A 14,025-nucleotide genomic window follows, 5' to 3' on the forward strand; every position below is an offset into this window, starting at 1 on the left:
CTCCCCTCCGCCTCCACCCAGCTCAAGTCACGTCGCCCCAAAGGTAAATGTCATTTTTCCTTTGTATATGTTATTTAATTTAACTGTACAGTAGATTATGTTACTCATTTTTAATATGTGTATAAAGTCGTGATGTTTTTACCTAAGGTTTTTGCACGCGTTGCACACATTCACTAATTAACATAGGTTTGGATTGCCCGTCATACGAGCAGTTCGAGTTACGAGCGTAGCTGCTGAACGGATTAAGTTCTTAACACGGGGGCCCACTGTAAATGATAAAAAAAAGAATATATTCATTCATAAAACCAGGTATGCAATTTTCAAGTAAGTTTTTTTTTTACATTACGATTACATCATATTTTTGTTCTTCTTTTAACATTTGTCAAGAGTAACACTGATCCATCCTTTGGCATGTGCCACAAAAAAAGAGAAAAAAACTGCAAAACGTATTTTTAATACTGCCTGAAATGAGCTTTTGTGAGGTTTCAATTATTTTGCTGGTGTCTTCTGTTACATTTTGGAATGGTTGTGGGGGTTGAGGACCCAAATGCAGGGAAGTTAGGAGTCAGGGAGTTCCTCGAAAATGACCAAGACCACAAAGTAACAAACCAAAACTGGAATCAACTTTTCGCCAATGAAATTAAACAGGACTCAGGAAAGCCAGGAAAGCAAGAAATGACAAATAAAACAGGTGACAACAATCCGAAAAAGACAAGTCAAAATGACGAGAACACAAGGATCTATTAGACGAGAGATAATTGGCTGGTAAACAGGTTGACAAGCACAGATGGACACAATCAAACTAAACAAGAAACTGACACAAGGACAAAATTAATATGACTGGAGTAGAATCTAAACAAAAAGCAACTCAACCTCAAAACATGACATATTCAACATGCGTTGAGAAATATCACCACTCTCAATAACTAATTACTTTGATTGAGGGCGCAGTGTGATATTGGTTTGTAGACTACGTCAACTAAAAACATATTATGGCAACTAAAAATATTCTTTTTGGATTAATTATATATTAATGTATAGCTCACAGCTAAAAGATTAGGAAATTTGTTCTTGTAACTGTCCTTTTAATGTGAAAGTGAATATCAAACTGGGACCAAGGTCAGTTTTCTCGGCTTTCACACTGCAAATGAAAGCAACAAGCATTCTCATTGTGCTGCACTGACGTCAGTCTGGGGAAGGACAAAATGATACAGTCAATACTATGACGGAGAACACAACTGGAACCAACCGAGATGTCTTTTTTCTGACATCATGAAAATGGATGAACCTGTCAGTTTCCTAATGTGAATTGGAAATCAACATTATTTTCTGCAAAGATTTAACCGATCCAAATACCTATGATCCTTTGTCATCCCTGCAAGGCGCATGAGGGTGGGCTGTGGACTATGGAGCGTCCAAGAAACGGTTCTGAAAGGAACAACAGGCCTCTAAGGAAACATGAGAGATGATGGTCCAGAGGGATGACCTGCTTAATAAATGCCTCAGACAACAGAAGCCCAGTAAGGAGAAGGTGCCAGATATATTGACAGAATAAACCCCTTAATGGCAATTACCACCATCAAATTGAAGGAGTGGCTGACATCAAGAAAACATTCCTATGGCTTGAGGAGGCTGGACTGAGAATAACAGGGATGCGCTAATTATAGCAATGCAAGATCAGATCCTTAACAAAAGATAAACAAAGGAGGGGGGTCTTCCACATCAGAGAGGATCCAATGTGTAGGCTTGATCCAGACTGACATAATGCTGATAGCCAGCAGCCTGAGATCATAGCTATATATATATATATATATATATATATATATATATATATATGTATGTATGAGGCTAAGTAGCTATAGAAAATGGATTGGTGATTTTTTTTTCTTGCAGGCTAAAAGAAATTAATAGTGAAAGATCAGCCATAATACTTCAACATACTGTGGTTTATCTATTTATATATTTATTCATGTTAAACTGTCTCCAAGCAAATGGACTTATCTGTTTTTTACACTTTAATGGTGTTCCAATGGTGTTCGTCTGCCAAAATAAACAAAACAATGTTTCAAGACATTACGCCACGGAAATGACTCAGAGAGAAGATGTAAACCATACTCTAAAGTCCCAAGAGGAAAGGATGTCCATGAAAAAAATTCATGTTTCAATGCAAGAATTCTTGGTGAATGGTCAAACATATCTTGGCTGGGACTTAGCCCGTGACCCTCTGGTTCTGTGTCCTCAGTCTGTGCCCTTTGACTAAGTCTGGGGAAAAGGAGGAGAAGGAAGTCACTCCACTGACTGTTACATAAACATTACATCAACCCTAAAGGCAGCCAGCCTGCCTGCCGATCGCGGTCCAGTTCAGCCCATCTTTGCTGCGTGCCTTCTGATAACACCCAAGTTCCTTCCTCTGGAACAAGACTCAGACCTCAGCACAATCAAGACATCACCCTCAACTCTATTACGCAAGGGCGGGCCTCGTTGACCTTAGCTTCTTATAATCTGATGCTTTGGAATAAAAACAAGAACAAATAAGTAAAACTGCAACTTCAGTGATCTAGATGTACACGGTTGCATGGATGATTTTCTTTTTAAGATAAATGCAATGAGATTTCAAAAATAACAGGCAGGACTCAACCAAGTGTTTTCTAGAGTGGGTAAAATGGTAGCAATGTAATCCAGCAACAAAACAAATTCCTTTGTTTTTATCTGTATTTACAGGCAATATGGGTACTCCAATGCCAGCCTTCTGTAAAGCTATTGGGTACTGATGAGGACCACCGATATTTATGGTAAAAAAAATCATTCTGATGTCAAGTCCTCCTTTCCAGTGTTTGCAATTTACCAGCAATTGTGGCTACATTGCGACAGTTTGGCACATCACTGATTCAACATTTGTGTCAGAGGAAAAGTTTTTGGTTACAATCATTTCAATTCTCATCATGTTGAATAGAATTTTGTCCCATCAAAGCAATAGTGAAATAAGTGCTCAAGTAATCACGCCAAAGGTGAGTATGAGAGTTAATAATCATACTGGTATCACTCCGAAAAAAACGAGTGACATTGATCATCCCTAGTAGAGTTTTTGCAAATTTCAGGTAAGAAAAACAAATGGCAAAAAAAACTATATCTTGTTTTCACTGTCTGAATATTCTCAGTGAGTAGTTGATATCTCAACGAATAAGTATATATTGCACACTATGTAATGCAAATGTCTAACCTATTTGATTTTTACGTGTGATTGGAAGTGGTCCAATGAATTTTGGAGGAAATCCAATTCCATTTTCTTTAGTCATTGCCATGACATATACCCAAGCGCCATAGGAAAAAAAATGCAATGTTGTCATCCGCACTTATATCCTTGCATCCATTTTCTCAACGGTTTACCCTTTTGAGGAGCGGAGGCATGCCAAAGTCTTCCCCAGCTGACTTCGGCTAGGAGGCAGGGTACGCCCTGAGCTGGTTGCCAGCCAATCCCAGGGCACAGCCTGAACTGGTTGTCAACCGACCACAAGGCACACAAAGACGAACAAGCATCCATTACCACAAACGTATACAGGCACAAATTTAGAGTGTCCAATATACTTAACATACATGTTTTTGCAATGTGTGTAAGAAAGCCGGAGAAAAAAATATGCAAGCATGGGGAGAACATGCGAACCCACAACCTCTGCACAATGAGGCAGATGTTGAGGCAAAGTTGCAGCAAAATACACCTCAGTTTTTATTCACAAAATCAAAGATGCTTATTGTTAGATCTAGTGTCACGGTTGTTTTTTTAGGATCAGTGGGCCCCATTCATTTAAAAATGCATGAACATATTTCTGGTTCTGTGCACAATTTGAGGAATTTATATAATTATGCATAGCAAAAAAAATATAGCTAAGTGAAAAGAAGATATCTATTGTCCAAATACATAGGGATGAGTACAGCAGAGGAAAAAATGTCTTTTGTCAATAAAATTGAGGAATTTAAAAGCTACAGAAAATATGGCATGAGCCATATGAATCGGAACCTATCAGTTTTTTTTTGTTTTTAAAAAAAAGAGCTGTTGTACTTGGTCAACATGATAACTTTGAAGCCTTGGAACTACATTATGTGAGCCATTGTGTCAGTTAAAAAAAAAGCCTGAAAAAGGGCATCCTGGGCCATTCTAATACAAATGATCTGGCATAGCCTTTCAAAAAATAGTGGCATGGGACCTTCAAGCATAGTACCCATATATTTCACTTTGGAGTGTGTTTAAAGATGGATTGGCAGGCCTTTTCACTGTTCTTGTTTCATGTCACATAATGGAACAATGTGCACATTTATCACTGCAGCAACTTGACTAAATCTCACAATTCACTAATTCAGTTTTAAGGTCAGAGTCAGCCTTTGTAAATAAAGTACATTGGCTCAGATGTTTCTCCTGAGAAATATATTCATTGTTTCAGTGTTAACATAACTTCCCGTACCCACCCAGAGACCCCAGATAACGGATCAACATAAATGGCTTTTAAGGTAAATATTGTGCTGTAGTTCAAGCCTTTTTAAGGTCAGATACAAGAACAAACAGTACCACAAGACATTGAATAACACCATATCTTTCGCCAGTCTAGGAGGGGTACAGTGCCCTATGGCCCACCCGTGCTAACAAGTGTCGATACCACATTCTTGTCACATTTCCATAGCTTTACGGACAAGAGACAAAAGATCTTCAGGATATCATGGATAATCATTTTAAATGTAGTAAATATCACAAACGGTGCTGAAGAATTATTTTGTTAAGTTTGTTAATTCAAATGGGCCAATCGCAATTCCATACACCGCCCCCCCCCCCCACACACACACACACTCACACGCATATATATATATATATATATATATATATATATATATATATATATATATATATATATATATATATATATATATATATATATATATTAATTAAGCTGATCCTCAGCGATTTTAACATTTAAAAAGCAAGCACTTTGTCATCCTACCACTAGAAGGCAATGTTTCCAACATGTTTGCATGATAACAGCCCCTTGCTTTACTCAACCTAATACATTATTTACTTGTGTGAAATAGCGTTGAGTTTTCTCACCTGATTTCTAATATACAATTCAATTGAGACCCATTTGGAAAAATCCGATTGGCAAAAAATTGGAATAAATTCAGTTTGAAATGACCAAAAATTACATTTTGACTGCTAATTGATTAAAATTTGCATTATAATAATGTGCTTGGTTCTAAGAAGGCTTTATTGGTTTGCACTTCTAAGGAGGCTTCATTTTTTTCATTGGTTTGCACTCATCAAGCACATTAGCTGTGTTCCCCTGTGTGTTTTTCCCATTATTATTATTTACTTTATTCATTTATTTAGTTTAATGTTATTATTTGTAATAGTCTCTCTCTCTCTCTCTCTCTCTCTCTCTCTCTCTCTCTCTCTCTCTCTCTCTCTCTCTCTCTCTCTCTCTCTGTAAATATATATGTACATATATACACTTCCAGGCAAAAACAAAACAGAATGCACTGTTCTTCCTTACAATTGGAACTGGACAACAGTCCAAAACAGATAACAATCGGTTTTGTGCATTGCAAATCAGATTGTCAATGTATGATAGCACTTCTGAGAAAGAAACATGTGCATTTACTACAAGCGTTCAGCAGGAGTCTACTGCAGAAACAATCTATTGTAAATGTGTGAGACAGGCTATTGCATATATCTCTTACCCTAGGATTAAGTTGTGTGCGTGCCCGTCCATGTACATGTATGTGTATATATCTCCAGGTATCCACCTCCCACAGTGCAGTCTTGACTCCCCTTAACATTGTGCCCGACCAGAGGACACAGGAATATGGGATGTAGTGTCCCCACTACCATACCCAGTAAGCCAGATAGCCATCGGAACACATTGTCAAGAAAATGTCCTTCAATAACCATGGCAATGCTATCACAAGGAGGAAAACATGCATAAAGCAAGCATACCCACAGAACCTAGATTTGGTTAACCTTCAAAGCAAAACTCTATTAGACCTGAAAACTTTCAAAATTACTTCTACCAATGTTCCGCGCAGTTAGCTCAATGATGTCATCTGAGTCATGTGCACTTTTGAAAATTCTTTCACTAGTTGGCTGCAAGAGTTTGTCGAAAAGGGTTGCATGTATGTAAAAACACAGTATTTCAGAGCAAAGTTGCAAAATGTGGGAATAACACATTTTTCAAGCAAGTCACAAGTCTCATTTCATCTTCATTTCTTCTTCTTCAAGTCTTAAGGAAGTCCCTAATCATTCGAAAAAAACAATCAAGCAAGTCAACTCGTGTCATCCCCAAATGTCAAGTCATAACTTAAGTCAAGCAAGTCATAAGTCAAAATCTTGCTCAGTCAGTGATAAAATAGTTTTTTATCAATCCAGCATCGCCCAGTGGCAGATTCCAGCAATGCGGCTTAGCCAGAACCACTGCAAGCTTTTAGAAATTCATCACATGCAAAGCAGGCGCTCCATCCTATTGTTGTCAACGCCGGTGAAAAACTCAGATTTGCAATGGATGCTGACTGGGTTGGCAGATTGGCATGAATGAAACAAAAACATTATTTTTTTCCATCATTTTTGCAGTGTTATAGACAGTGCTAAAATGGGAGAGCCCAGACACCCTGTGGAGGAAACCTATTACTACCCATATAATGTATATTTCAAATAAGTGAGTTGAATTTTCAAGTCACATATTTCAAGACCAAGTCTTGAACTACAGTATATATAAGACCTTCTCCTCCTTTTCCCCAGACTCAGTCACTGGCTTTTGGGCAAGACGTCACCAGCCAAGGGCAAATCTTTAGAAACAAACAAGCCTTTGCAATCACGTTGCCACCTATGAACCATGCACGTTTTTGGAACGTGGTGAAATCAAAATTCAAATTCGAACCTCCTAAATCCTACTCTTAGGTAAGTCAAGCTTTTTGGTAGACGATAAAGAATAAAACATGGGAAATCTTCTCTACCGGGCTGCCTCATTTGGCCCTGACCTGCGCAGAGGTGACAGATAATATTATCTGCTATGCTCTGACAATAAGGCCATTGAGTTCCAGGGTGGAGCCTGTGGCTCATTTACATGCACTGGGGGAACTGTGACTCTTTGTAATTCATCTTGTACATTCTCAGCCTCAAGTAGCTTCTGGTTATAGGCAACTATGTTAATTTAAAACTGGACTGTCCTCATTCAGTTTCAAGTGTTTTGTGAGTGGGTGGGGGCGGTGGCATTCCACAGAGAAAGGCTCGATTTGTGACTTTGCTGTCGCAGATCATTGAGTGGCACAATTTCTCATTTATGGTAAATACAGTAAGAAGAATTCATGCTGGCGGGCATGGCATGTGTTTTATTAATTGTACTATACATCATACGTCATTCAATCTTTGGCTGATCAATAGCATGTTCGAGATGAGTGAGGTCTGTGTGTATGTACACACACACACACACACACACGCACACACGCACACACACACACACGCGTATTAGTGTCAATCACACGGTGGTCAGTCACGCCAAACAACTTCTTGTGAAATTTACCAAACGTCCCATTTCCTTGTTCCAAGATGTTTCCCACTGATAGCAGAGTCACCACCTTTTCATTTCTCATAGAGTAAGTGGGCCCGTCAGAAAGAGAATGTAACCATATAAAGGCATGACCAGTCGTTCCATACCATGATAAACTCATGCAAAGCGTTCGAGATTTCCTGGGTCACTTGTGGCTGAGGAGCAAATGGGTTCGTTCACATGTGCTCCCTCGCTGTTTCATATTAATTTTCAAAGCACTTATGTAAACATCCAGCAAGCATGGGGCTTTTCATTTCATGTCATAGTCCATCACAGTACATGATATGACTTTACAAATATTGTATGTCAATGCTGCGTGGTATATTTTAGTACGTTTTCCACTTGGAAAGAAAAGACCAGATTCTCTGCTAAGCCTAATTCTGTTCTGATGAAACAATCTGTCTGACCTCTCAAAAGTTCACAGGCCTGGTAACTAATTGATCAGATGAAAGGGCACAAGGAAGCATTGTGCTTATTCAGTTCTGGTCTGAGCGGGTATGTTTGTGCAACACTAACCACAATTGGTTCAACTGGACAGGAAGAATAAAAATAAACGTCAGACAACAGAGAATAACTAGTGCTCTGTTGTTGTACTCTTTTTGCACACTGAAAAGTTGACTTCATATCTATTTGTTCATGGTGACTCTGGAAATGAATTCATTCATTCCAATGTTACCATGCTAAAATCTCAAACAGTTAGCTGCTTTAAGATATGGAAAATGTACTTTTCAATTCCTTGCACAAATAGGTCCCCGAAGCGCTTGCTCATTATTCAAGTGTAAAATTAAACAAGTAAGTGTAATGATTTCTATGTCAATTCGTAAAAACGTCTGTGAGCAAGTCATTCTGGCCTTTCTGAACATTGTGGAAAATCTCACAATAACCAACACAACACAGGTTTTTCAGCCAATGACATGACCGGCTGAAGTTCTAGACCCAGTCAATTTATATGGTTCACTTAAATGACTAAAATAAAAATGAAAAATAAAATCATTTCAGCAAACCGAAAAAGTGACGTGTAAAGTGTTCGATATACGTTAGCTTTTGGGTATTCAGGGGAAAGCTTGTAACAGACATGTGCGGTGTGTAAGGCGCATGGGAATTGCTTTAACCCTCACATGCTCTGACAATCTGATGTCTTCTTTCTACTCCTGAACTTGCCCCCACCCCCAACATGATCATATTGTGTAATCCTAAACACAATCCCCACTTCAGGGTTTAATTGACATTTGTTTTCCAATCCCCAACAACTCACATTCAAGAATACCAATCCAATCAGCATACATAGAAACGTTAAGTTTGAGATATAAAATTTGATGTCAGGTTAAGTGTGCGGTTCTATTTTTACTTGACTGTGAGAGATGAAGAAACATAGGGGTAGTATCAGTATGCAAAAAAAAAGAGGAAGTTTAAAATTCCCCCTTTTCAGGCTGCACTTCCCTTGTTGCACATGTTTTTCTGACTAAATGTTTTATGCTTTTGTCAAATTGTTTCTGTAGATGACAGCTGAGGTTTGCAATGACCTAATGAGGTACATAACCATTTAACCACACAATTTATGATGAGAAAATACTGTACATCCAATGTGTCTTGAAAATGTTACATTATGAGATCATGGGAATGCAAATCATCATTTAAGCATGTTGTTGCTTCACCATTCTTCATTTCTTACAGACAAACGTGATTAGAAATTCAATATCGATTCAATCCCCTCCATGAGCCATCATTTTACCGTGGTGATCCTAGGAGCTAAGTTGTCTGGTGGCTTATGCGCCTGTTAGGGTTCACTCATGACAAATAGGTCCTAGGTGAGGGACCATACAAAGCATGGCTTATTGACCACAGGCATGTCCAAACCCAGTCCTCGAGGGCCGCCTATCCGGCATGTTTTGGAGGCTTCTGTCCTCCTACCACACCTGATTCAAATGATCAGCTCATCATCAGCAAGCTCGCCGGAAGCCGAACAACAAACCTGATCATTTGAATCAGCTGCATTGGATGACGGAAACATAAAAAACAAAATGAACTTCCTCCACAGGATACCCAGGCTCTCACTTGGAGATAAGGTGAGAAGCTCAGTCGTTCAGGAGGGACTCGGAATAGAGCCGTTGCTCCTCCACCTCAAGAGAAGCCAGCTGAGGCGGCTCGGGTATCTGGTCAGAATGCCTCCCTGGACGCATCATTTGTGAGGTATTTCGGGCATTTCCCACCAGAGTAGATCCCAGGTACGACTCAGGGCATGCCGGAGAGACCGTGTCTCTCAGCTGGCCAGGCAACACCTGGGGTTCCTCTGGGAGGAGCTGGACAAAGTGGCTGGGGAAAGGGAAGTCTGGGCTTCTCTGCTGAAGTTGCTGCCCCCACGACCCGACCTCGGATGAAGTGGTGGATAACAGATGGTAGGATTAACAATTCAGTATTAGAACATTTTGAATGTTCACCCCAACCTCCTCATTTTAAAGTACTACACTATAAAAATAAGACATCACATCAGCAGAGTGCACACAGCCATGACCATTTGATTGGTGAAAACAAATGGCCTTTAACACAAGCAGGAAATGAAAAAAAAGAAAACTGTACAGGATGTCATATCAGCCACAGTGTGGTTTCTTATGTAAGACTAAATACACTGTGTCTATCGAGAGACAATGGACACTTGTAACTACTGTGTCATACTGTATGTAAAATCAGCCCACTGACAGATATTGGGGCGTATAGTATGACTGGGAACAATTAGAATTACACTTCACCAGATAGGATAGCAGTACCTAATAAATTGGTTGTGGTGCGAAGGTTTGTTTTGGCCAAAAAGGTGACAGAGACATTGAACTGGATGTCATTCCAATCCTGACCCCACATAAATGGTCACACACTTTTTCTGTCCAGAAAGACCAGCGCAGCAGGGATACACACACGCACGCGCACACACACAAATATGTAATTACACTTGACTGATGTATTCTTAAGACAGTTCACTCTACAGTTTGTATCACTGGTTTATTATGGTTATAAGCACAATATATCCTAAACCCAGCAAAGATAAGCCTGTTACAGATGAATTTAATGATGTGATTATCATGGAACCATTTTTTTAAAAGTTCCTTCACTTATTTTGTGTAACAGTACAATTTGTCTCTTGGATCAAAATATCACTTTCTTTTAATTTTTGTGACATTTTGCAATAGTTTCGATGTCAATTAACGTGACGATTATTAAAACGTGATTGGTTTTTAGGGTGGACCAGATGGGACACGTTTTAGTCATATTTAGACATTTGGATTTTATTTTATTTTATTTGATATGTAAGCCAGATTTTGGATCCGACTTCTTGTGGATTTTTTTCATTCTTATCTTTCTATAATAACTTGTTTTAAATCACTGAATGAATTTCATAACATTTTAATTTCCTTTTTTGATTATTAAGTGGATTCATTTCTTAAAAATGTAATGTTCATTGGTTGTAGATTTTTGAATTCAAATTGAACCTCGTTGGAACGTGCTAACATAGCCAATATTGAGTCCAATGGGTTTTATAGACTCCATTAATACACTCACACTCACTAAATGTCTAGTCTTCTGCTAAACAATCAAGCATTGTTAATCAGCTTGAATTCAAGTAAAGGTCAGTGTATTTATTACAATCTGACGTGAATTTCTCTCAGATTTAGGGTAGGCACATTCATATTATAACAAACCACCATACCAGGCATTGTAACAAAAGGATAACACTTCATCGCAAACTTTGCACCAGATGCGGAGCAGAGTAGCCCCGTTGCGCAACAGGTGCACTCATCCACGCGTGAGCGCTCTCAAGTCAAGCAAGCGACACTTTTTAAGAAGCGAATATACTTTCCCGGTGCAACTCTAAAGGGGGTAATGAAATGATGTTTACCTTTATGAGCATGCCGAAGGGAAGAAAAATCCACAGAAAAGAGATCAAAAGCAACGGCGACGTCTTCATGACTGCTGCTGCTTCTGCCACTACTCAAATGAAATTCACGTAGAAACTTTTTCTACAGACTTGACATACCTAAAAACGTCTTTGTTTCTACTACCGCTGTCAAAATGTCACGATGTAAGAAAAGGGCAAAGTGAGATGAGGAAACCTTGTCCTCTGTGGGAACAGGGAGGAGCGCGTTGCTTCGGAGAAAGTTGCATGAAGCAGATTACACTCCTCCTCCTCCTCGTCGGCCTCCTCCTCCTCCCCCTCCTCCTCCTCATCATCATCACCGAGGGCAAGTTGGTCAAGCAGAATTGAAGGAGTCATCCCGCATTCCGACCATAACTTGGCCACAATGAGTGAAGGAATGCATCGTCCCCTTTAGAGGGCACTAAACAGAGCAGCCAAGGCAAACATTTTCAGGAAACCTCCCTTTCAGAAATCGTGATTTATTTATTTATTTTACAGTGGACAAAAATGATCATTATTACTGTGTGTAAAGTATGAGTAGGGTTAAAAGATACCTGTATGTCCACAGAGTCTAATGAGGTGAGGAGGACATTTGATTGACTGATTTGTTTCAAACATTCCATGAAACTAATGCACCTAAAAATAATCCACCATGGTCAAATTGTCATCATAAAATCTTTATTTAGTCGCCACTGTAAAAACGTTGACCTTTGCCAAACAAAGTACAATTGCAGATATTTTCTTTTTTGTGACAAAGGCATAAAGCAAGGGTGATGTTGTATGAGTGTACATTTCATTTTCTAATGTGAGTGCAAAATAAAGTTTCAAAGTAACTTGATAATAATATTTAATTTAGTTTATTTTATTTTTAGTTTATTTTTTATTATCATGGCTATATTTATAGTTTATTCTTACAGAGCTTGCTGGAATAAGTCAGAAAAAATAGATTTGAGATTCCCACAATGTCTGCTACATGTACTGTATGTTAGGACATGGTTAGACAGCAGCCAAAACAGGATCAAAACACGGGAGTTACGTAATGAAGTGACTGGTGAGTGAATATTTAATATAATGGTTAAAAGTTAATAGGTGTCATCAACTGCTGGAAGACCATAAGGCTGGTTGACCAAAGGCAGTGGCAGGTCCAGTTTAAAAGGCACCCTGTGTAGCATTCTCTCAACATCATTGCTTTTTCCGCCATCTGTTGACATACAGGTGATCACGAAGTACATTGAAGTGCATTGAGGAGTTTCATTTAGACAAATATAGGGCTTTGCAACCACCTTGTGGCATCTAGAAACAAATACAAATCTACAAAAATAAAAGTACATCTACAATGGTAACATAAGTTCCGGTGATTGATTTGCCAACCACTCCCGGATGTTAACTGCCTCTCACCCCGAGTCAGCTGCGATTGGCCCCGTTTGCCCTCGAACCTACTTAGTGTAAGGGGGCCGTATGAACATGGATGGAAACACATATTAGAAGACTGTAAATCCACTTTTGCCATGCTACAACGCACAGCAACACTGATGAGCTCATGCAAAGTTTATTTATAGGATTCTGTTTTTATCAGCTTTCTCCCAGAGCATTGTGCAGGAAATGCCAGTTAACACCCATATAATACGCTGTGCATTGCCCTTGCAGACATTTAGAAAAAGATGACATTTACAAATAAAACTATGTGAGGGAGAAACCCTGCCAATTAAATGTCTTTATTTCTTGTAAATGATTAATATGCATCACTTCTTTCCTTAAGGTCTGAATGTGTCAACATGACTTGGGATTGGCACTTCCACACTTGTTTGATGGTCAAGCAAAGCAGGCTGAACCTGTCTGTTTTCCTCACTGTGATCAGTTCGTGGACAGTCCAAGGTTGATCCTGTCTCTTTTTACTTGATTTTTCTTGACTTGTGTGTCACAACTTTGTGACGATGGAAAAAGGTAGGGTGACATCAGTCGATAACCACTGGCCTGGACTGTTTCATACATTTCTTTCATTTTTTTGTTCAAACAATAAATCTTTTTTTATTTTCTATTTATTTCATGTATTTATTAGTTTTGTATAAATCGGTACTGCTTGCTTAAACAACTTCTGTGACAAAAAAGTTGAAATGTGTCTAGTTTACAGAATTTGAAAAGTGCTAGTTTTGTTATGTAATCCTAAGTGCCCCCCCTCAAAGGAGAAACTGTCCCATGTTTTATCAATGTGGTTTGAAAAATCTTCAAAGAGGTTCACAGCACAATGACCTTATTAGCGTTCCAACATCAGACTGATAAGCTGAGTGTTTTCCCTCCTTCAAAGATGTTATAAGTAGGAAATAAACCAAAGATAAACCAACGTTCCAAATAAAATAAAGAAGACAATGGAAGAATGCACTAATTGTATGTATTGGCTGTCAGCCACCATCTCATAATGGATGTTTTATCAAAGATAATGAGGTGTTCCTGGGAGGATTGTATATACTAACCAATGCCACAGAGTGGTAAGACGTTGCCACATGGGAAGAAGGCAAGTTTCCCTCAGTTTCCACC

At 38.9% G+C, this 14,025-nt stretch overlaps 1 protein-coding gene across 5 annotated transcripts in view; it reads right to left on the minus strand.

The window, feature by feature from the left end:
* The window catches only part of LOC148422044 (receptor-type tyrosine-protein phosphatase eta-like), a 31,937-nt gene extending 20,249 nt beyond the window's left edge, over positions 1-11,688 (minus strand). For all 5 annotated transcript variants that reach the window (XR_015865981.1, XR_015865980.1, XM_088418110.1 and 2 more), the window contains exon 1: positions 11,473-11,688. Coding sequence is in view for 3 of the 5 variants with exons in the window: in XM_088418110.1 (XP_088274236.1) it covers positions 11,473-11,541 (69 nt within the window). In the remaining 2 variants the exon portion in view is untranslated. The remainder of the gene's footprint in view (positions 1-11,472) is intronic.
* Positions 11,689-14,025: the final 2,337 nt, after the last annotated feature.

Source organism: Hippichthys cyanospilos, chromosome 6 (assembly GCF_059441005.1).
Source record: "Hippichthys cyanospilos isolate Australia breed blue-spotted pipefish chromosome 6, RoL_Hcya_1.0, whole genome shotgun sequence".
Classification (NCBI taxonomy): Eukaryota; Metazoa; Chordata; class Actinopteri; order Syngnathiformes; family Syngnathidae; genus Hippichthys; species Hippichthys cyanospilos.